Source organism: Thalia democratica, unplaced genomic scaffold (genome assembly GCF_965202585.1).
Source record: "Thalia democratica unplaced genomic scaffold, ktThaDemo2.hap1.1 HAP1_SCAFFOLD_1649, whole genome shotgun sequence".
Taxonomy (NCBI): Eukaryota; Metazoa; Chordata; class Thaliacea; order Salpida; family Salpidae; genus Thalia; species Thalia democratica.
The window spans coordinates 1-23,057 of NW_028140477.1; the positions used below are offsets into that span (position 1 = coordinate 1).

Here is a 23,057-nt window from a genome sequence, read left to right on the forward strand (position 1 = left end):
GTTGATATTTTTAAGTTTTCAAGTAAAACCTGGAATGTTGAACAAAAATAATTAAGAAACCTGGAAAATTTACAATTATGAACATTTTTTACACTTAAAATTATGAAGTTTTAAATATATTCAATAAATATATTGTACACAATAAGAGATTTTCTACTTTTCTTCATGGAAAACACATTTTAAAATAGCATTCAATATATTTTAAAAGTTTTTATAGTAGTTGACAGTATTTTACTCTGAATAAAATTTTCTCAAAATAGACAAAAATTGTATAACTATAATAAATTTCAAAAAAAAAACAGTAGTAACCCTGTTACAGTTATTTGATATATTAAAGTTTGTTAATAACATGAAAAAAAGGCTCATATTTAAATACATACTTTACTTCAACTATTTTTTGTGCACACTAAAACACAAATGTGTACAATGCCTGATGGCTTAAAGATAATTAGCCAGAAGCAAAAAATAAAGAAGTTTAAATCATTAAGGGTATTTAGTTACTCAGCCTTTTTTATGCTTTAAAAATGTCATCCCTGTATATAAAATAATTTTTTTTGAATTTTAGTTAAATTTTTACATATTTCAATAAAATACTCTTTACCACTTGTTAAAATTCAAAATAACTTATAAGATATAAGTTAGAGCGTTCAATAGGTACCTTATGGGAAGAACAAACTAAAAGCACAAAAATAGACCATTTTTTATAAAAATCTATCTTTTCCTTCTGTTTTTGAGCTATTGTTTTAAAAAATTTTCAGAGTAATTTTTAATAAATTTTAAACAACTTGTAAAAAACAGGTTTATTAATTTTTACAAAAAATAATTTATAAGAAAAAAAAAAGGTTCATTTAAAAATTTTGGTCATAAAATTTTTTAAAAAATTTTCTCACTACAAGTTGTTTGTAATATTGAAAAGTACACTTCCTTAAAAACGCTTTTAAAGTGAAGGAGGAAATAGATTTTTAGTGATTTTTTTTTTAATTTCAAGAAAATTTGCGTTGAAAATTTTCATTTCCATATGGTTGTATCGGAGTTTTTTTCACAATACTTGTTATATCTCAAAAACTAATTGAAATTTTATATTCTGTAGAAAAACCTTATAGTATATACTTGGAAATAAAAGCAGATGTTATTTTTAGTAAAAAAAAAATTTTAGACTCCCCTATGCCCTTAATTTAATGTAAATTTATTTTATTGCTTTTTCATAGTTAAAAATATTATTTTAAATTTTGTTTAATAAATTTAACTAGTAGTTGTTTAGACCTGATAAAAAAGTGTTTTACCTTGAGCTTTTCAAATTAAAATTAAAATTCTAAAATTAGTTTTCAAAAAACAAGTAACTACACCCTACATTTAACCAAACTTGCATTGAACTAGTAATAGGAATTGAAATTTCATAAATAATAAGTACTTGTAAACCACTTGAAAAAAAACAAATATTTGATGTAGTCAAAAATAATAACAATTTAACTTCATAAACTACATGAAAATTTTTGTTTGAACCAAAACTAACAGGCTTTAAGTAGCAGCTTCCAAAAGTGTTTATGCTTTAAGTATACTTTTTTATTTAACCTTTATATTTTGAACTAGAAGATTTTTTTTACAAGAATAAAAACATTTTAAACTTGGTAGCAGTAGTAATGCCTGATGTTGTCAACAATAACTTAAATACACCTGTATTTCATACTCCACTTTTTTTGTATAAATGTATATTTTAGTAAAAGTGTTCATTATAGTTTAAAAACATGTGCCCAATCCTCTATGACATTACCACAAATTGTATCTGTTTGATACTATCAATGTATTTTGTTTTAAATTTACAGTTGTAAATTTTTTGTTCTTTTAAATAAGGAAATAAACTGTAATAAGAGATTTATTAGACAATTAAATACTTTTAATCTATTTAACAATTAACAATGTTTTTTTAGATAGTTTTATAACCAACAAAATGCCAACAGTCAAGCTTAACCATATTGTTTCATTCAGCAGTGAAGATATTGTAAGTTTAAGTCATTTCTTAAAATGTTTATAAAATTATAATTTAAGTGATTGGATTTCTCTTATTTTTACTTGTTATTTATATATTTTTTAAGTTTAAAATCTTCGAGTTTTTATAGGTAGGTTTTTTTAATGAAAATTAACTTTATCTTTTAATTATTAGTTTTTTAAACAAAGTAAAACTGGGGTCAGTAAATTAAAATCAGTGAGTGTTTACAAATTAGTAAAAATGGTATTAGCTTAAGAAATATTTTATTAAAATTTTGTTATTAAGCATTGTTATAATTAAATTTTTTTTAAATTAATAAGTCCATAAAAAGTTTGTCTTTTAAATTTTATTACTAATAAAAGACTGGTAATGCCTGATTTTAATGTAACAGTGATAAAAAAAATTCAATTAAACCAAAATCTGATTATGTTTTTGTATGAAATTTTTTTTTAGTTATAAGTGAACTAAAAAAAACATACAGAATAGCTTACAATAAATTAAAAAATAGAATAATTAAAATACCTTATGTTCTAGTTTAATGTCTTTCAGAACATTAAGAATTTATTAAATAGTTATAATGCATATTGTTTATGCTGTTACATTTGTATTTTAGATTTTATGAAAAGTGTTACTTTTTTATTGTTAATTACTGATTTATTTGTCATCAATAAATATATTTCTATCAAATGTACATATTCTTTTAAAACAATTGTCCATAACTTAAACAATTTTTTTTAATCTTTTGTTTTTGATGTTATACGTACTTTTGATTTATAGAACCTAAATAAATATTTTAGTTTTCTATAGTTAGCTACAATATTTTTTGAAGTGTAAAAACTTGTAAATGAGTATCAGTATCTTAATATTACACTTATTAAAAGTTTCGAAAAACTTTCATTTAAGAATTTTTGAATTTTGCCTTACTATCAAATTTTCTTACACTTAAACAGACGTTTGTGATTCATTAATAAATCGAAATATTTAATAGAACTAAATTTAATATTTTTTATGCTTTCAAACAAGTTTAAATCTTGAAAAAAGTAAAAAAAAATTCTTAAAACAAAGATGTAATTTTTCCAATTAGAACTAAAAGACAGTTTACTGATTATCACAGGGAAACAAAGCAGCAAACCTGATAAGCGGCAAGGGCGGTTGGAAGTGCGGCAAGGAGGGAGAGTCGAGCGCGAGTTGCATCGTTCAGCTGGACAAGTGCCACCAGATATCCAACATTGATATCGGAAATGATGGCAGCGCGTTTGTCAGCGTTCACGTTGCCAGGTCCGCTTCCAATGATGACAACTATCAGGTTTAAATTAAAACTACACTGATTCATTTCTTATCTATATATTTAATAGAAACTGTATAAGTTTTTTCATTTTATTTTTATTAAATAACAACTTGAATAATTGCTTAAGTCTTACTTATTTCAAGAAACTCAATTTGAGATATTTAAGTGCTAAAATGTTTAAGAAAATTGAAATTTGAACAAACGCAAAACATTTATATTACATTATTCTATAATTTTTGAATAACAAATACTATTTTAATACAGTTTGTAGTCCACACTTTGTTTTGTTCTTAGGTTCTTCTCAACTCGCATTCGTTCATGTCTTCAAACGAAAGCAGGGTTTCAACTTCGTGCACGAGGGTCAAAATGTTCGACACGTCCAAGTTCGCGCCCAACGTCAGCTCACAAATGTGGGACAGGATAAAGATTGTCTGCACTCAGCCGTTCAACAAGGTATTTTAATATATTTAATTTCATTAGTAATATTGTTTATGTAAAAGTTTGTATGTGTTATGTACTACTAATAAAACAATTGTCATATACACATTTTTTAAGCATTTGTTCCTACAGTTTTTTTAACGGTTAACTAAATATCATATGAAGTTAAACATGAAAGTCTTCTTTAAATCAATATGTGTAATATATGCTTTGTAAAAAGTAAATTTAGTATAAAAGTTTACATCTTTATAACATATGAATTTAATAATTAAAGTTTTATGTCATGACATCAAAACTAAACTTTTTATGTCATTAAATTATTTACATAAAAATATATATTTTTTAAGTTTGTATATTTTCTTTTACTTCGTTGTTAACATATTTTTTATCCACATAATTAAAAGTAAATTTAATATAAATTAGTTTACAAGACAATTATTGGTGTTTTGTACATCTTTAGAACATTTATTTATTACTAAGTTATCCCCTTTTATATCAAGTAAATAAGTTTAAGCTTTTCAATGAGTTTTTTATAATTCTGACTTTGTTTGACGTATTCTTTTTATAAACTTTTTTTTATGTATATTTTATTTCTTTTAACCATGTTTGTTTAAAATAATGTTAAATTGATTACTAGTGATACTTAATAAAGCTCGCAAGGTTATTGTAATTAAACTAACAACTATATTATTAATTTATTATAGATTTTTAATTAAATAACAAACTTGTTTGCAGAGAGTGAAGTACGGGATCGCGTTCATAACTTTAAAATCAGTTGAAGAAAAAGTTGATAGAAAGCATGTGACTCCTGACAGCGTAATAGTTGAAGTATGTTTAATTTTAATAGATTTTCACCTGATGTATGCATTAAACTAGTTTAAAAGTATGATAACTTACATCTTCTGAATGAGTTTAAATTGTAACTTTGTTGATATCTCTTTTAAAATTAATTATGTTCTCCGACTGTAACAACTGTAACTCCGGATAGTGCTTTTAGTTGAAGTTAGTTTTTTTTTTGATAAATACATGTGATTTTAGAAAATAATTAAAGTTTAAATAACATGATAGTCAAACAAACTTTTGAACAATTTCAAAAGCTTTAAAACAATTTTCAATTTTAAACTGAAACATCAGGAACCGAAAGTGAAGCAGTTTGGGGCGTTCAAGCTCCTGCCGCAGAAGAAACCCGACAAAATAATAGATGCGAGCTCAATCAGGAAGTATTTGGTGGATGAGGCTGTCAAGAACGGATTTGTTATTTGTTTGTTGTTATTATTGTAAAAAGTTTCTAGTTATAGTTGATAATGCAATGTTTTCTAACTATTTTTAAGCGCTTTCATTTCATGATTTTTAAGTCACTGAAAAATTCAGTCTTATACTAAACACGTCTTTATATTTAGGACTATATTCTGAAACTAAACAGTTTTTGTCAGTTTTCAAAACCTAAAAATAATTTCAACAGTAGTATACTTACAGTGTTTAACAAAACAAAACAGTTTTTATCATTAAAATACTTGTATTAAAAAAAAGAATATTTTCTTACAGCAATAGTGGAAAAAATGAGTGTGAAAACAAAAGAACAAGCCGACGAGTTGATTGCCGAAAAAATTAAAATGAAAAAGCAAATGTCAGATAAAATAGTAAGTGTTTTACTTTTTCAAGATTATTAGCTAAGATTTCTTGCCGATAATATTTGAATTTATTTTTTATTAAATAATTTGATCACACTTTGTATGCATTATATAATTATATTGATCTGTATTTCGTATTAATGAGCTAAGTATTCACTTTTATATAATTATACTGTAAAACTAAAATACAACTTAAAATGAAGCAGTATTTTTAGCTTTTATGTTAAACTTTTTTTTGTTTAACGTTCAATATATCCTATGTTGTATCTTAGATAAATTAAAGAGCTAGTATAACTTATTTTTATTTTTTTCAATTTTAAAACAAATCCATCCTTAAATTTAAAGTAGTTTAAGAGTATTAAATTATAAATCTAGCGTTTTATATTTGCAAAGTAAACTTTTGAACACATTTTTTTTTTACCTTTGTAGCACTATTGTAATAATTTATTATTTTTGCTTTTTGTTAGATACTAAATTTTAAAACTTTGGTTAAACTATGTTTAATATCTATTTATCAAATAACCTATAGTTAATTTATTAAAATGGTTTGTTAAAACAATAACAAAGCTGATCTACCTAATACTTTTTTTACCTTTGTTTAAAGTTAAACATTTTTCGTTTGAGGTGTAGCATTTAAATTTTAATTAACTCAGCTGTAGTTAGTGATGGTGATATTTTTGTTTAAATGCGATAAAATGTAAACTATGCTAAAGCACAAAACTTTTGTAAGTTATACTTATAAAAAGTCTGACCACTGTATTTATAATTTTTGAACATTATTGAATATTATAAATGTAAAAGTACATTTTTGGATAATTTTGAATTAAAACAATAGTAAATAAACTTTAAGCTTTTGATTAATTGGAAAAATATTTCCAGAAAATTAGTATTTTCGACAAAGACTTTTTTTCACATTAATACACTTATAATAAATAATTCTTAATTCAAAATTGATATATTTCTTGTAATTTATTTCTTATTTTGATTTTAACTGAAAAGTTTTACAGAAACAAAGTTTATATGTTCAGAAACTTTTTATTGTATGGACAAATTTGTATTTTGAATATTGTATTTAAATGTTTTGAAAGATCTTAGTTTTTTTTTTTTAATTAAAATTGTCACAAACATCTTTTATTTTGAACAAATCTTCAAAAAACGAATAGTCAATATGTATTAATAAAGTATGCTCCGGCAACTATTTTGATTTTATAAAATCTACTTATAGCTTTTAAGGATCTATACCTTTTCAATTAAAAACAAGGTTTAAATAATTGTGTTTATTTCACAGAAGCGTAAACTTAATGACAGTTCCAGCACATTAACACCTCAAAAGAAAATACCTCGCAAAACAGATGTCACTCCGAAAAAACCTCAAAATGCACCAGTACCTAAAGTTAAAAGTGAGGACTTGTTTAAACTAATTCTGTATTTTACATTATGTATTTAGACACTACTTTGCATGCGTCTCTAATGTTTTCCAATTGTTTTCTAAGACTAGTTTACGCAAAGATCTGTATACAGTTTAACATATATTAACTTTTAGTTTAACATACATGAAGAATTGAAAAAATAAATAGTTTATTTATTTAATTTATATTTTAAATAAATATTAATGGTTAACTGAGAATTATTTTCCATAAAAAATATTATCCACCTACTGTAACATAGTAAATCCAAGTATATTTGAATTATTAAAATGTATAATTCTGTGAATAGATTTTTGAAAAAGGGAGAGTTAAAGTTTGCTTTATAAATTTACATTCAAAGTTCATATTGAATCATAATCTAGTTGAACTTTTGTTATATATTTAAAAACAGTGATCATTTGATCACTGAAGATAAAACTGTGTCCGCACTAGATTTTTTCTACATGTTTATGAACCAAAACTTACTATTTCTCTAAAATAACTTTACTATCTAGAACTGTTTATTTGTAAAATTAATTCACAAGGTCTTTACTTTTTTAAATAAATTCAGGTTTTTAGTGTTAGTAATAACAAAGTAAAATAGAATATCTAAGTTTGTAAGCACGAAAACAAAGTATTAAGATAATAATGATTAAATATTTTAGAAATTTAAAGTTTCTAATAAAATAAAGTAAGTATATGATTAGATATTATTTAAGTTTGCATTCTTTAATTACGTTCATCTGTACAGCACCGTTACCAAGCAGCAAGACCCCTGTACCCAGTTCAAGAGTTGACCAATCCTGCACTTCAAAATCTTCAAGTGCAAAAAATCCTTCTGATAAAAGTTCGTTTCGTTCATATTCTTCTGTAATCTGCATATTAAAGTAAATTGTAGTTTTTAACTTCAAAACAATTTACATTTACAAATTGGTGAGTTTTATGTAAAAAATAAGAAAGTATAAGCCATACATGAATTTCAATTACATGATATTATTAACTTTTTGTGATTTAGCCTAAAAAATATATATTTAATTAATTTTATGATAAAACTACAACTACATATTTTAAATACAACTTAATGCAGAAATTAACACAATTGTAAGGAAATTATTTAAAATCTGTGCTATGTTTCTTAATATTATAATGTCAAGTTATATAATTAAATTCAAACAAAGTATTTTCTTTTATTCACATGTTTTAGAGTAACTTTCATCAGTGAAAATACAGTTGTAATGAAAATAATACAACTGTTTGAAACTTGATATGTTAAACAATAATGTAAGATCCAATATCAAAAGTGTTTAGATCAGGGTTTCCCAAACTTTTTTGCAAATGGCCCCCTTTAAAGAAATTGAAAAAGCAATGGCCCCCTTCAACAAGATTATTCATAAACTACGATAAAAAACACCGAAAACTTTTTTTTTTGCTTTTCGTTTGCAACTCAAGAATATCTAGTGTAAGTTTCTAAACTACCATAAAATACACATATAACTTTTTTTTTTTGCTCTTCATCTGCAACTCAAGAATATCTAGTGTAAGTTTCAAGTTATGGCCTCATGGCCCCCCCCTGTGGCTCCTTTACTGCTCATGGCCCCCTGAGTATCTGTCATGGCCCACTTTGGGAAACCCTGGTTTAGATTAACAAAAGGATGAAATACTGAACAAACAAGACAGTTTCTGATATTGATATCAGTTTTTAGAATATTTAACATTAAAACAAATTAATTTTTTTGTATAAACTCACAGCGAAGGTTCAGCACTCGTACGACTACGGCGACGACGACAACCATAATGGCGATTATGACGTCATACTGCGCGGGGTGGTGTTCGTGCTGTCGGGGTACCAGAACCCGGAGAGGAACGACGTGAGGCAGCTGGCTTGCGACATGGGGGCCAAGTACTGCAGGGACTGGGTGCCCGGCAGTTGCACCCATCTCATGTTCGTGTGCTTAAATTGTAAAAATATTTTTGTGTCTCAAGTATCAAATCTATTGTTTATGTATTGTTAAGAAAATTTTAAAGGCTAACTTTAGGTGTAGTAAAATATATAAGTATAATCTATCCGTTTTTTTTTTAATTCAGGCTATAGTAATATTTAGAACAGGGTTTCCCAAAGTGGGCAAAATCGCCCCCCTGGGGGCGATTTTAGTAATTCGGGGGGCGATAATTAGTAAGGGGGCGAAAGGGTGGGCGATAACTAGTAAAGGGGCGAAAAGGGGGCGATTTTAAACTTTTGGGCTGTCATAAGATTTTTACTTATTTTCTTGCTATTTTACTAATTTTAGCTTGCTATTAATTATTTGACCCTGAGGTAAAACTTAAACGAAAAAGTTTATTTTATTCATGCAAAAAATAGTATTAAATTAAATACTTATGACTCCTACTTTCAAGTAAATACTATATTTTCATTCATATATTTCCTTATTTAACAATTACATAGATCATAGACGATTGGAATTCCTCTCACTATTTTATAACTTGACATATATGTTATTTGGGATTATAAATGGTTTGTAAAAATCTATGTTATTTATTATCAACTATCACCTCATGATATTTCCAGTTGTTTTTTGAAAAGGTACTATGTTAGACTAAGAAATAAAACTATACACGGTTGCCAATTTACCTAGAAACCTAGAAAAACTTGGAATTTGACAATTTAGGCAAAAAAAAAACCTGGAAAAAATCTAGAAGTTTTAACAATTTTAACATATTAAGTAGTAAAATTTAGATTTGACACAAAAAAGCTATCATATAGATAAAAAAATGGATCCCTTCGAGGCAGATACTTTTAAAGTAATTTACTTACAGGAAACCTTCTTAGACTTACAAACTGACCTTGTACTTAAAGTACAATCTTCCAAAGAACGATATGAAAGCTTTTGGACTCAACAAAAACTAAGGCAAAAGTATCCAATCATTTTAGAGGAATTTAGATTGTTGTTTATAGGTTTTCCTTCTAGCTATGTTGTTGAGAAAGCTTTCAGTTCAGTTATGAACATCTTGAGCAAAAGATCTTATCTAGATATTTATAAAGGATGTGACTTAAGGCTCTATTTTACTGATTAAGAATCAGATTAGAAAAACTTGCAAGCAGTCATGAACCTCATCCCTTACAATATATTAGACTTCAGTAGCAGACGATATTTTATGATTTTTTTTAATTTTTTTTATCTTTTTAAATATTACTTATATAACCTGGTTTGTATTGTATTTAAGTAGACTTTTTATAATAACAACTTTAATAAGCTATTTATTCTACAACAGGTCTGCTTAATGCCTAATAAATATTAATTACGGTAGACTTCCTTTTGAGTTCGCACTTTTTACCTAAAAAAAAGTGCAAATTTATATTTTCTTAAATTTAACTAAAGTAAAGTCTATTACTAACTAAATATTAATAATACAAAATATACCACAGATGTTCTTGTGCTAAAACTTTATTTCAATTAACGGCGTTTCACTGCTCTCAAACAAATTTAAGAACAGATCTACGGAGTCTCAAAAAGCTCTAATAATAGCTATTCTTAGAGCTTTTTGAGACTCCGTGGATCTGTTCTTAAATATGTTTGAGAGCAGTGAAACGCCGTTAGTTGAAATAAAGCTTTAGCACAAGAACATCTGTGGTATATATTCCGATAAGCTTAGCTTATCAGGATCTCCAGGATTTAACGCCTTTTAACGTTACATCTTATAATACAAAATATGTATAATATTTAATAGCTTATATAGATCTTTTTTTTTAATGAATGTTTGTTTTACGTTTTAGTGGATTTCATGTTTATTCATAACATTATTGCATATAACACATTGAAGTTTGTCTTTTTGTAAAAAAAGATATGATAATAATTTTTTGAGTTTGCACTTTTTGATTTTTTTCAAAGTGCGAACTCAAGCGGAAATCTACTATATTTATTAAATGGTTTATGTTTTAAAGTTGTTAATAGTTTTATTTTGACCTGGTTAATTTTGTAGTTCATATTCGTTGTTTTACATTACACTAAAAGTTTTTATAGCATAGTGATTAAAATATTTGTTTGAAAGACCTTTATTCGGCAGGTTTATGTTATTACTTGTTTAATCTGTATATAACTTTTATCACTATATAAATATTATCTGATTGTAAAATTTTGATATCCATTAAAGCTTTTATTTCTAAAAATAATTTTTTGGTTTTAAAAGAGTACAAATTTGAGGTCTCTATTTGAAAGGATTTCTACTTTTTCATTTAAAAGTTTCTTAAACTCAATTTTATTTTCAAACTTGATCTTTTACTGTTAAAAAAATATTATTATATAAGGAGTTATAAACTATTAATACTACTGTTTTTTGTTTATCTTAATTCAATATATATTAGAAATTAGAATATACTTAGTTTATTTTAATACTTCAACACTAGCTTTTAGTTTTTCACTATTTTCCTCTGTTAAATTATTATAGGCTAATAGCTAGTAAAAAAAAGCTTTTTGAACAGAATTAAAGAAGCCATTAAAAAGACTGCTATAGTTACAAAACAAAATTTTAACCTAGTTAAAAGTTCTTTTTTTAATTGATTACTTTCTGTTCACAGAATTAACTGTAAAACATTGGATATTTTTTTGAATTTAAATAAAGAAAAAAAATTGTTAGAATTAATGTTTGGTTCCCTAAAGATTATTCCAATTCAAATACTGTTACATGGTATTCTACTACGAAACAAAAAATTTAAAAAGTTTAAAATAAATTTTTAACTTTACAACTAACTTGCTTACAATATATCTTAGCATTGAAATTTATAAATTTACTGCATTAACTGAAGTAGTTGATGAACCCAATTTTCATGTGAGATAATCAACCAGTGGGTCAAACTTCCTCAAACTAGATCAAAAATTATTTTTTAATTTTTATTTTATTATGTGTAAAACAAACTGTTCATTTTTTTATAGTTTTCTAATCTCTGGTATAGTTATTTTAGAAAATACCTATTTATAAAATAATTTAAATACTTTGTGCGGCTTAAATAAGTTAATTAGTATTAACTTCTTAATGTCTGAAATTTGTTATATGAGATATTATTATAATGTCAGGTTTCAGTTAAGCTTTCAGATGGGTAACGTACGGCTCAGATCCAGTCGAGTATCAACCCGCTAAGTAAATTAAAAACTACTTGTGCAAAAAAGTTAAAATTTTGTTTTTTGGTACTTAATATTTTGAAATACGCTTTCATTTCGTTTTCAGTTCACAATAGTATTTCCTAGATCACAATAACACTAAATCGTTTTATTACAATTTTTCTCGAGTTTTTTAATTTTCTTATTTGTTATTTTTTTTAATCATGCAGCCCGCAATTACATTTTTTTAACGATTTGAAACTAGAAAAGATTTTTAAGTAAATATGAATTGCTGACTACAACAGTTGTCCACCACTGACATAAAAGTTTCAATAGTTTCAAAACAGTTCATATTTGAACAGGATTGATTACAAATTACAAAAAGGCTTTTTAATAACTAAGTATTTTAATACACTTTACTGGGCTTCTAAGAAAATAACTGTTAATTATTTTATCAAGCCCTGTAAACTACTTTGAACACAGAAGTGCGTGCACAAGAAGTACCAGACTAAACTACAATTCGAACATAACTTTTTTTAGCTCAAAAGTTTGTACTCAAAAGAAAAACTACTTTGTAAAATCGTAGGGGGGCGATTTTTTTTCAAATTACTGAAAAGGGGGCGATTTAGTAAATGAGTTTGGGAAACCCTGATTTAGAATGACCTGACAAGTATAAGTTTTTTATAACAATTGAAATTATTGTACGTAAGTAAAATAAGTTCATATAAATTACTGTTTTTTTAATGATATTTTTGTCAACTAATCTTATCATACTATCTTCCATAGTTGTTATAAAAATTCTTACTTAAAGCTTAAATTTGTATACTAAGTAGATAAATTTAGTCAAGTAGAATAAAGTGAGAACTTTTTTCTTTAATTTCTTTTTGTTGTTTTTAAGTAGTCTGCCATTCAAATATTAAACAACTACTAAAAGTTACTAAAAAATATAATTTCGAGTAAGTACTTTATTCTTCAATGCTACAAAATAATTTTTTGTTTTTATTTTTAATCCGGGCAGCATCTTTAAAATAAAATCACACCTTAAATAAGTATAGCATGTATCCTTAAGAAAACTTTGATAATTTTAAATGAAAATTTGAGATTGATACTTATTTTCTTACCAGATGTGCATTCAAAAATACGCCGAAATTTCAGCAAGTTTTGCAGCAGTCTCCCAATGCGACTGTTGTCAATAAAAGGTGGATACTCGCCTGCGACAGAAAACAGAAGAGAGTTGACACTGCAAAGTACGATATGAAAGGTTTGTTGATAATTTGTTTTTTATGATTTGTTTTAACTAGATATTTTATTGAGCTAAGTTTTGTCTGACAGTTTTATAATTTAAAAAAAAAATTTTGCAAATAGTTTTATATTTCAAATAAAGAGCAAGTAGATAAGTTTTTAAGGTAGTTAAAAAGGATAATCTTTAGCATGAGTCCTTTAATCTAAATTTTTATTATCATTCTTTTGGTTTGTCATTATTAATAAGTTTGTAAATGTTACTAATACAGATGTAAAAAGGAAAAATATTTCAAAGCTAAATATTGTAGAGTTTTAATACTTAAAGTGTAACCTCTACGTTTTTAAGAAGATTTACTCAGTTGAAAAAAAAGTTATCTTACAATATTAAATATAAGGCACACAAATTAATACAACTTTGTTTTTACAAGCAACATCTTCGGCATAATTTTGAAACTTTTGTATTTAGCAGGCACTTCAATTCCCAAGACACCAACAAAAACAAACAACACAACTACAAACAATAATACACCAGCAAGCAACATTGACCTGACTTTTGATGATAAAGAAGAAGATGACGATACCATTGCTCATGTGTAAGCAATTTACAATATTACTGTTGAAAAATATTAATTATTTTAAACAAGTTGAAAGGGTTATTAAATGATACTTCTTTCTTTAGAAGTAAAAAAAAGTTGTATTAAAGTTTTTCTAACATTTTTCATCAAAAAATAAAAACTAGCAAAACTTACACAGGTTTCGGGGAGGTATCGTGAAAGCATCCAAAGCTCCCGCTAAAACTAGTGATGATGTCACAAAAACTACTAGTGATGACGTTACAAAGCTAACTAATGACGTTACAAAACCACCTGGTGATGATGTCACGAACGACAATGACGTAACAGTAATCGACGATGATGACCCTATTTGGGACGCGGAAACGGATACGGAGTGTGACGTCATAATTGACGTGGATGAATTCGACGTTAATAAAAACAAAATAAATGATAAAACCAAAACAAATAAAAAGAAACCGGCTGAAAATGCTGAGGTGATAGACTTGGAAAGTTTCGGTAAACACAACACTACAAATGATAAACATGACACTACGGCTGGAAGTGAAGTTATTTATCTTGATAACTGTAAGTTTTTCATTTTTTATTTAAACTTATTTTGTTACTGTGTTAAATTAAAGCACGAATTGTGAACAAGATTTTGCGGCTTTTTGACTATTTTTTTACAAGTTAAATACTGCAAACCAATCCAGTAAAAATTTTATTGTGTCACTAAATACAGGGTTGCCACTTTACCTGGAATCCTGGAAAAACCTGGAATTTTAAGAATTTTCACATGTTCTGTAGTAAAATTTCGATTTGACCCAGAAAATCTATCTTACAATTAAAAAAATTTAGTCATCATCAGTTTTTTTATTTAAAAGCATATTTAAGGTAGCTTTACAGTATCTTTTTAATGTTTATACACTATTTAACACAATTTCTTACCTTAAACTTAACTTTAAACTAAAAATATACCCAAAACTGTGTACTTTTAAAAACCTGGAAAAAAAATTGAAAAAACGAGTGGCAACCCTGTAAATATTATAAACATACATTTCTTATGAATTGGTATCCAAATATTTACTATTTCTCGTGTTTTATACTAATTTTATGGTGCTAATTTTAAATTGCTAACAGCCTAAAAAGTTGTATAATTTGTTTTTAAGAAAATTAAAGGTCAAATAAAATGTTTGCAGACGAGCTGGAATTTCCAAAACTTCCGCAATTTTTCAGGAAGCACAAGTTTTTCATTTTGTTCAAAAATATGGACGACGAAACAGAAAAGCTCCTATACAGAATCATCATCTGCTGCCACGGGTTAGTGTTGTTATTGATTAGATAAAGTGTTTCTAAAAATAAAATACTATATTTAAATGCTGTTAGTAATTATAAAAGTACCTCTTTTGACTAAAATTTCTCAAAGTAGTTATAAACCTGAGAATGTTTGTCAAAGGTAAAAATAATTTTTTTGCACTAAAAAATTAAAAGTTTCGCTTAAATATTTTTATCTAAAATATTATTCAACTTCAATTATTTTGAGATTTAATTTCAAAATAATTTTTGCTCAATAAAGTGATAATCAGTTTTAGAATAATTTTTTATTCCTTCTTTTATCTTGTAGGAGGATCAGCGAATACATGAACGAGAAGGTCACCCACGTGATCACCGGCAGCCAATCGTGGAGCGAGGATTTCGACGAGCACAAGAATGTCAAATTCGTGCATTATGATTGGCTGCTCGAGTGCGGGAAAGTGGAGAAACTGGTCGATATCGAAAAATACCTTATTAGCAAGGACTAGGGTCTTTCAAAATACTTTTTTATGTGCTGGCTTTTTATGATAAACTAAGTGAGAAAACATCGAAGTTTATAAAAAAACTGATAGTCAATTTTTATGTTTTTAAGTTTTTAGCATTATTGTCATTTTAGTTTACTGTTTATTTTGTTTATCCGCATTTTTTATTTTGAAAAAAAAGGTTCAAGTTAAATTTAGTTATTTCAAAATATTTTTTCTCGAAAACTTTTGGTCAAGAAGTATAAAGAACAAAGTTTTGTTTAGTATTACTCAATTGCTTTTAATTTCAAGTAAAGTTTTTTATTATAAACTATTATGCTATTCAAAAAACTTCTCTAATAGCTCTAAGTTGTTTTAAGTTACATGTAGAACTTTTAGTATGTTTATTTTATTACAATTTTCCATATCTCAAAGTTTTTTGCTGTACTTATTTTATTATAAACTTTTAGTGCTTTTTTGTTAAAAAATTTTTATTAGACAATTTTGAGTAGAAGACTTCTTGATTTTAAGTAAAGTTAAATATGTTTGTTTATTTACTTTTTTCTAATTTCAATAGAATACTTCAGTGTGGTTGCAACTATTGAAGTTTTACTACGGGTTTAGTTTATTATAAAGCTAAAAATGTTTTCTGAAAGATAAAATAAATTTTATAGTTTCATAGTAAATAATAATCTTCATTAAATTATCTTTAGTTCGCAAAATTTTAGTTTAGTGATTTCATATTCAAATACGTCTTGTTTTTTTTATGCTACAAAAAATTAAAACACTTTACTAGGTTTAGTAATTAAAGAATTACAAAGTTCGTTTATCATTATGAGTCTGCTCTATACTTCAATGAAAACTTTTTAATTGTCTTACAAGCAAAATAACAGGCTTGTTAAATTGAATTTTTGATTTATAGCTTATTTTAGTTAAAGGTTTAAAGTTATTCAATTTTAACTTCTTATAAAAAAGTGCCTATTTAGTTATAAAAATTTTTGTTTTTGTATACTTTTAGTAAAAGCTTATTACTTTTTTTCAGGTTTGAAATTTTACTATAAAAATTCCTACTTCTGAACTAGTACTGCAAGAGTGCTGTTAAAGTGAGTTGATTTAATTTAAACTTTATTACTGTTTTAATTATCACCTAAGTAAATTTATTGTTTCTCTATTAAGCTAATTATATTCAAGATTATTTTACTTCTAAGTATTAATTTATCTAAATTGAAGAATTTTTTATCTTTGTTTACTATTTGTTAAAAGATTTTTACTGAAGTATTAAAAAAGTATAGAAACTTAAATAAAGAAGTTTGAATTGTTACAGTAGCTTGATTATTAAAGTAATGTTAAAACATTGTTAATATTAAAATCTTTAAATAATAACTTAGTTTAGTAAGTTCATAAAGTTTTCAAATCAATAAAAGACAGGGTAGCCACTCGGTCAGGAAATCAGGAAAAGTCAGAAAAAAATTTTAAAAATGACAAAAGTCAAGTAAAAATGGGGGGTTTTGAAAAAAAGTCAGGAAATTTTATAAAATTTAAAAAAAAATTCAGATTTTGTCAGTATAAATTTACAAAACTCCTTGTTTTTCAAAGCCTTCAAATGGTAAAAATTGTTTATAAGTCCTTTAAAGTCAGAAAAAAATCCAAAATTTTCCTGGAAGTTAACAAAAATATTTAATATTAATTCCAATGCCTTCACCTGGTATAAATTAGTAAAATATCCTTTATAAAACTGCAAAAATTTTCTGTTAACATATTGAACAAGTACCCTACTTGAACAAGCAGATTTTGTAAGCTTTTTAGTATTGATAATCTGTAGCAAGTACACTTTCTTTAGTGAAACTGTGATATATACACAAAAATTGTAAAAGTTCCTTTTATGTCATTTGTTTATCTAGTTACATTTATGCTAGGAAATGCTAAAAAATTGTGTCTTTTTTCAGACAAGCTGTGTTTATAAAGTTATAATACAAGTATTTTGCTGATAGATCTGTTTATTACAAACATGAATCATACACAGATGGTTAAAGTGATGTACTGGAAGCTTGATAGAATTCAGCAAAAAACTGTTGTTTTTAACCTGAATTAAAATTATTGAAAGCTTTACATAGTTTCAAGTGTTAGATTATGTATTTTAGAATAAGTTTGATTCAAGAGTATGATTTAGAAAAGTCAGGAAAATTTTGGTAAAAAGTCAGGAAATTTTTCTCAGCTTGATCAGTGGCAACTATGAAAAGAACTTAATTTTTTTTGTATCTAACTCAATAAAGTTCAAAAAATAAATTCAATATTTATGAATAGTTTTGAAAACTAAAAGTTTTTAATATGATTTATTAATAATACTTTTTGGTGTTATCCGAAGTAGCTTCAACCTTTTCATTAGCCTTTATTATCTTTTTTAATATGTTTTGAAAGTTTAATAAAATCTTTAAAATCTTCATATGTATTTGTTTTAGTTTTTCAGAATTTAATTACAACAGGGCGAAACAGTTTTTATAATAGTTTCGTTGAAATATTAAATTTAAACTTATTTCCTTGAATTCAATTACAAACTTTAAATTTTGCTCTGAAAAAGAATCAAAACTAAATTTGAGTAACTTATTTAAAGTTATATTTTTACCACAACAAATAAGAAAACAAACAAACATTTAACAAAATCACTACTAAAATGACTATCGCCAGTTTTATTAATTTAAGAATATGATAATTTTTACTTTTTAAATATGGTTAATGTACAGTCATAATCAAAAAAAAACTTTTCAATCAGACAAGCATGGACAACATATTCGACATGTTCAACGAACCGGAACCGAAGGAAGGATCCAAACCGTGTACTCCTTCCAGGAAGAGGAATCAGGAAGAAGGAAGTTCCAACAAGCCGGTGATCAATCAGAACCTGGAAAGCATCATCGAAGCCGAATTGCAGAGGAAGAAGCTGCTTAAGGAGAAGGAATTGGCGGGAAAACTGCTGCATGAGAAGGAATTGGCGGGAAATGCTGGGGAGGATGCTGATGCCATGTCGCCCAAGGAAGATGTTTTTGCAGAGAGTATGTCATCAGGTATTTAGTTGTTTTTAATTTTGCCGGTATTAATCAGTTATACATTAAGTCTTTATTTTTTATCTGCTTTTTATTTTAGAGTATTTACAATTGGTTAGTTAGAAGCACAAGTACTTATTTAAAATAAACTGCTAATTGGTGTTCGATGTTATTTTTTACAAATAAAGATGATCTTTATAATTATAAATTCTGTATTTTTACTCAAATTTTTGTAATTACTTTAAGCAAATTAAAATGTTATAGTTTTATAAAATAAGCTAGTGCAATATATACAAGAACGTTCACAGTAGTAAAGTAATGAATAACTGTAACAAACCCATGAATTAAAGTAACTTTAAATATTTTATTTTTTTTGTTGTCAATCAAAAGGCGCATTCTTAACGGCAGAAAGCGACAACTTGAGCGATCTTCTTGACAAGGAAGACGACGAAGTAGACGACGATGAGGTAGACGAAGAATGGCTGCAGAACGAGATGATGGAAGCGCAGTCCAACGACTCGACAGATTCCGACTCTGACGATTACGATCCCGACAAGGAGGAACTCCCCTTCGACCACTCCCCGGTCCTTCAAAACCTCGAAAAGTCCCCGATCCAGGAAGATGTTCCCAACATCGAAATACCCTTCCCTCAGGAAAATTTCGCTGAAATGGAAGAAATCGCGCGAGGAGTCCTTCAAGATCTGGAAAAGTCCCCAAACCGAGAGGAAGACCACGAAGATCGTTACGAGGAACACCAGCAGGCGTCAGACGGCTCGTTCTACTCGGCCGAGTCGCAAATAATGCCGAATAAAAAACCTAAGGAGGAACCGGAAGGGCATCAGCTGAGCACCCGTCCAACCGAGAACCCCACGGGGATCAGGTACCATGACGACAAGATCGCGTTGCCGGGCAAGTATTACGTCACAACGAAGAACGGGAGCGTGCTGCCGTGCGAGGTGTTCGCCGCTCGCCAGAACCCCTACGACAGGTGGGCATTAAAAATATGTTTTAAACTTTTTTTTTGTCAGTTATAAAGTTAATTAAATCTAAAAACAACTAATAACGTAACATCTAATAATGTACAACAAAAGCATTTATTTTTATTGTAAAATTTTGTATAACAATTCCACCCACATAGGTCGATAACGCAGTTCTACGTTTTATGTTTTTCTTTATGTATGTTGAATGAAATTAACTTATTTATTGAGCTCTTTGAGAAAAAATTTGTTTGAAAAGAAAGTAGAATTAAAACTGTTGATTTAAAATGATACTTTTTCATTCTCGCAGGTCGGTAACGCAGTTCTACGTGCACTGCATCGGCCTGGACAGGAGGATGGACCAGTGGGTGGACGGGGACAAGGTGGACAGCAGCCGGCAGGTGAGCTCGCACGACATCATGCGGTTGAAGGAGGAGAACCAGAAGGCGGAGGAGAGGATGACGCGCCACAGGAAGATCAGGACCATGTCGGTGACCGAGTTCGAGGAAATGGACGAAGCCACCAGGTTTTTAATTGGTTGAAAAAAATAGATTTTTGGTTTTTTCAAAGGTACTTTTTATAAGGTTGTATAAGGTTACAAGCTTTTTGTAAAGGTTTGTTTGTATAGTGATCTTGTTGTAAAGGTTTAATCCTGTTGGTTGTAAGAAATTTTTGTGAGCACTAATGTGCTTTTCGCAATGTGGAAAAATTGTGGGAGAATGTTTTGATGTGCATGTATTTTTTATCAGCTAATGATTAATTATTTTATTCTATCATCTGTACTGGTACTTGTTAAAATAAAGTTGAAGTTAATAATCCCGTCTACAGTCTTTTAAATTTCGGGACCACCTACTTGTACAATAAAAATATGTTACAAAAATAAAAACAAACCTTTTTTTCAAAACTTAGTTAAATAAACTTTTCAACCTAATAATTTTGGAAACAGGAAAGCGGAGGTGGAGCACGAGAAACGGACGCAGATCAAGTACGTGAACCAGGTAGTGATAGGCAGGCACACCATAGACACGTGGTACTACTCCCCCTACCCCGGCTTCTACGGCACCCGCGAACGTTTGTTCATATGCGAGTACTGCCTCGTCTACTTCTCCCGACCCGACGCATTGTTACGTCACGATTGCGGGAGGAGGCAGCCGGAGGGAAGGGAAATCTACCGGAGGGGAAACATCTCCATATACGAGCTGGACGGGCTCTTTCACAAGTTTGTTGTTGAATTATAAGTTGTTTTTAATTCACTATGTCTGACAAAGCAAGTATTTAAATGTGGTAGTAAAATATATGCAATTTATATGAATTTATTTGTTTTCGTTTACTGTATGTTGAGAAAGTATATAATAAGAATTACTAAAACAACACAATATTAAAAGTAAAAACATATCTTTCTATGAAATTATTTCAAAAAATAATTAACATCTAGTTTCTTAAACCAAAATAATAATTTTTCAATGTAAATAATTATCATCGACTAATTCTACAGAGTCTACTGCACGAACCTGACGCTTCTGGGCAAGTTCTTCATCGACCACAAGACGGCCATCTACGACATCGGAAACTTCCAGTTCTACGTGCTGACCGTGGTCGACCGGCAAGGCGCCCACATAGCAGGCTTCTTCAGCAAGGAAAAGTTTTCCAAGAACAACCTGGCCTGCATCTGCGTTCTGCCCAATTACCTGTTCAAAGGCTACGGCAGGTTCCTCATATCCTTCAGCTACGAGTTCGCAAAGGTCGGTTGGCTTTTATATATGGTCTTTCAATTACGCAAATAGTAATGATTAGTTTTCCCTATTTCAAAGTAAAAAAACATTAAAAAATATAGTGAACTTATCACTTGTAAAATAACTGTATATTTTGTTAGTAAAGTTTTTTAAGAATTTAAATAAATAAGTTAAAGGAAAAGTTTTAATTGTTTTGTGTAAAATAATTATTCATAATGCTGTTTATCAGTTATAAATGTATATTTCTTCCTTCGAGTGTATTTCAGTGTAAAATTTAAAATAACAGTAGTTTTTTCTGTCCACTATAGTGTTTAACTAACTAATTGTCTCAACGAAACTGACAGATAAGAGGCCAGATAGGATCCCCCGAAACTCCGCTTTCGGACCTGGGCAAGGCAGCTTACGTGAAGTATTGGAAGAACACCCTGCTCAAGTGCCTCAACGAGAACCCTGACGCGACCATCGAGGAGTTGAGCAAAGAGACTTGCATGACTCAGGTAGAATGTTTTTCATCACTGACTTCCTAACACCCGATACAACTTAGTTTTATTAAGAAATGCTGGATTTTAGTTTGAGTTGTGTTAAAGATAGCTAAGTTTTACCATTTAAAATATTACTTTACATTTGTAAAGACTTGCATAATGAAGGTATTAGTCTATTTTTGACTGTTTTTGATTGGTATGCGTTAGTGAAAATTTGATCAATGAAAAAATAGTTTGTTGAGTGGATAAAGATGAGAGTTATTAGTTACAAATTTTTAACTGTGCTATTTCACATTTTTTAATACTGCCTGCATTCCGTACTTTTATTTAAGAGCTAATAGGAAAGTTGTTAAAGAAGTGCATTTTTAACTTTTTTGAAATTAATCCATACCTCAATAAGTACCTACTCAAAACTGTAGTACTGAAGGTAAAAGCAGTTTAGACTAAAATATTAATTTGAAACAATTATTTATATGTTTAATCCTAAAGTTCTGAAAATACAGTTATTTACGACGAAAAATAAAACTTCAAATTGAAATTTAAGGTCAAAAATATTTATAAGTAATAAAGTAAAATAAAAGCATTATTTCAAAGTAAACAGGGGTGAAAATATACATCAAAATAAAAAAATTATAATATGTTAATCTCAACTAGACGTTTAAACTTTGTGATATTTTTTTCAATCAGGAAGACATAGTGTACACGTTGCGCATCTTCAACATGATCAAGTGGACGAGAGGAGAAAACACAATTTCGTTCACGCCCAAGACGCTAGAGGACGCCAACGCGCAGCACCCCATCCCCCACCACCCCAAGATCCCGTGCGACATCCAGTGTCTGAAGTGGAAGCCGTACCCGGTGCGGGTGGCGCCCGCCGTCACCGCCTACAAGAGGGCCATGGACCGGAAGAGGTCGCAAGGGGAAATTTGAAGGGGATTTTTTGTGTTTTTTATTGAAGGATTTTGATTGAATTTTTTTTGGTATGATAAATTTAAAAGTAGTTAGATATAATGTTTATAGTTTGTGGGGTTTAAGTTTTGAAGGGGAACTTTTATGTTATTTTTGAATAAAGGACTTTGTTTAAATTTTTTTTAGTATACTGTAAAGATCATAAATGTTGATTTAAAGTGATTAAATATAATTTTTATAGTTTGTAGAGTTTAAGCAAAATAGAGTTTACTGAACGGTGTTTTGTTTTTAGAGTTTAAGGAATAAAACTAATGTTGTAATTTCTATTGCTTTTGGTTAAAGAAATATAAGTTTTATTTAAAACCAAAACTTGTATTTGTTTGAAGCATTAAACATATTTTAAATTTGTGTCGATACTCTTTATTCAGGCCTAAACGACTTGTTAATTTTTTTAGATAATATTTTGTGTTTGTTTATTGTTATATTCTGGTTTTGCTGTTTTTT

The 23,057-nt window shown here is 28.0% G+C and overlaps 2 protein-coding genes across 2 annotated transcripts; both read left to right on the forward strand.

The window, feature by feature from the left end:
* The first annotated feature begins 1,948 nt into the window (after positions 1-1,948).
* Positions 1,949-15,438, forward strand: LOC145848749 (DNA repair protein XRCC1-like). The gene is made up of 14 exons (XM_082954022.1): positions 1,949-1,999; positions 3,102-3,293; positions 3,570-3,728; positions 4,449-4,541; positions 4,848-4,974; positions 5,259-5,353; positions 6,633-6,744; positions 7,502-7,597; positions 8,500-8,692; positions 12,968-13,104; positions 13,555-13,678; positions 13,839-14,224; positions 14,836-14,956; positions 15,261-15,438. The coding sequence occupies exons 1-14, from the start codon at positions 1,949-1,951 to the stop codon at positions 15,436-15,438; spliced, it is 2,064 nt and encodes a 687-aa protein (XP_082810148.1).
* Positions 15,439-18,187: 2,749 nt separating this feature from the next.
* On the forward strand, positions 18,188-22,574 carry LOC145848750 (histone acetyltransferase KAT8-like). Its single transcript, XM_082954023.1, has 7 exons — positions 18,188-18,461; positions 18,843-19,440; positions 19,740-19,955; positions 20,376-20,648; positions 20,925-21,171; positions 21,507-21,659; positions 22,332-22,574. The coding sequence occupies exons 1-7, from the start codon at positions 18,188-18,190 to the stop codon at positions 22,572-22,574; spliced, it is 2,004 nt and encodes a 667-aa protein (XP_082810149.1).
* The last annotated feature ends 483 nt before the right edge of the window (positions 22,575-23,057 follow it).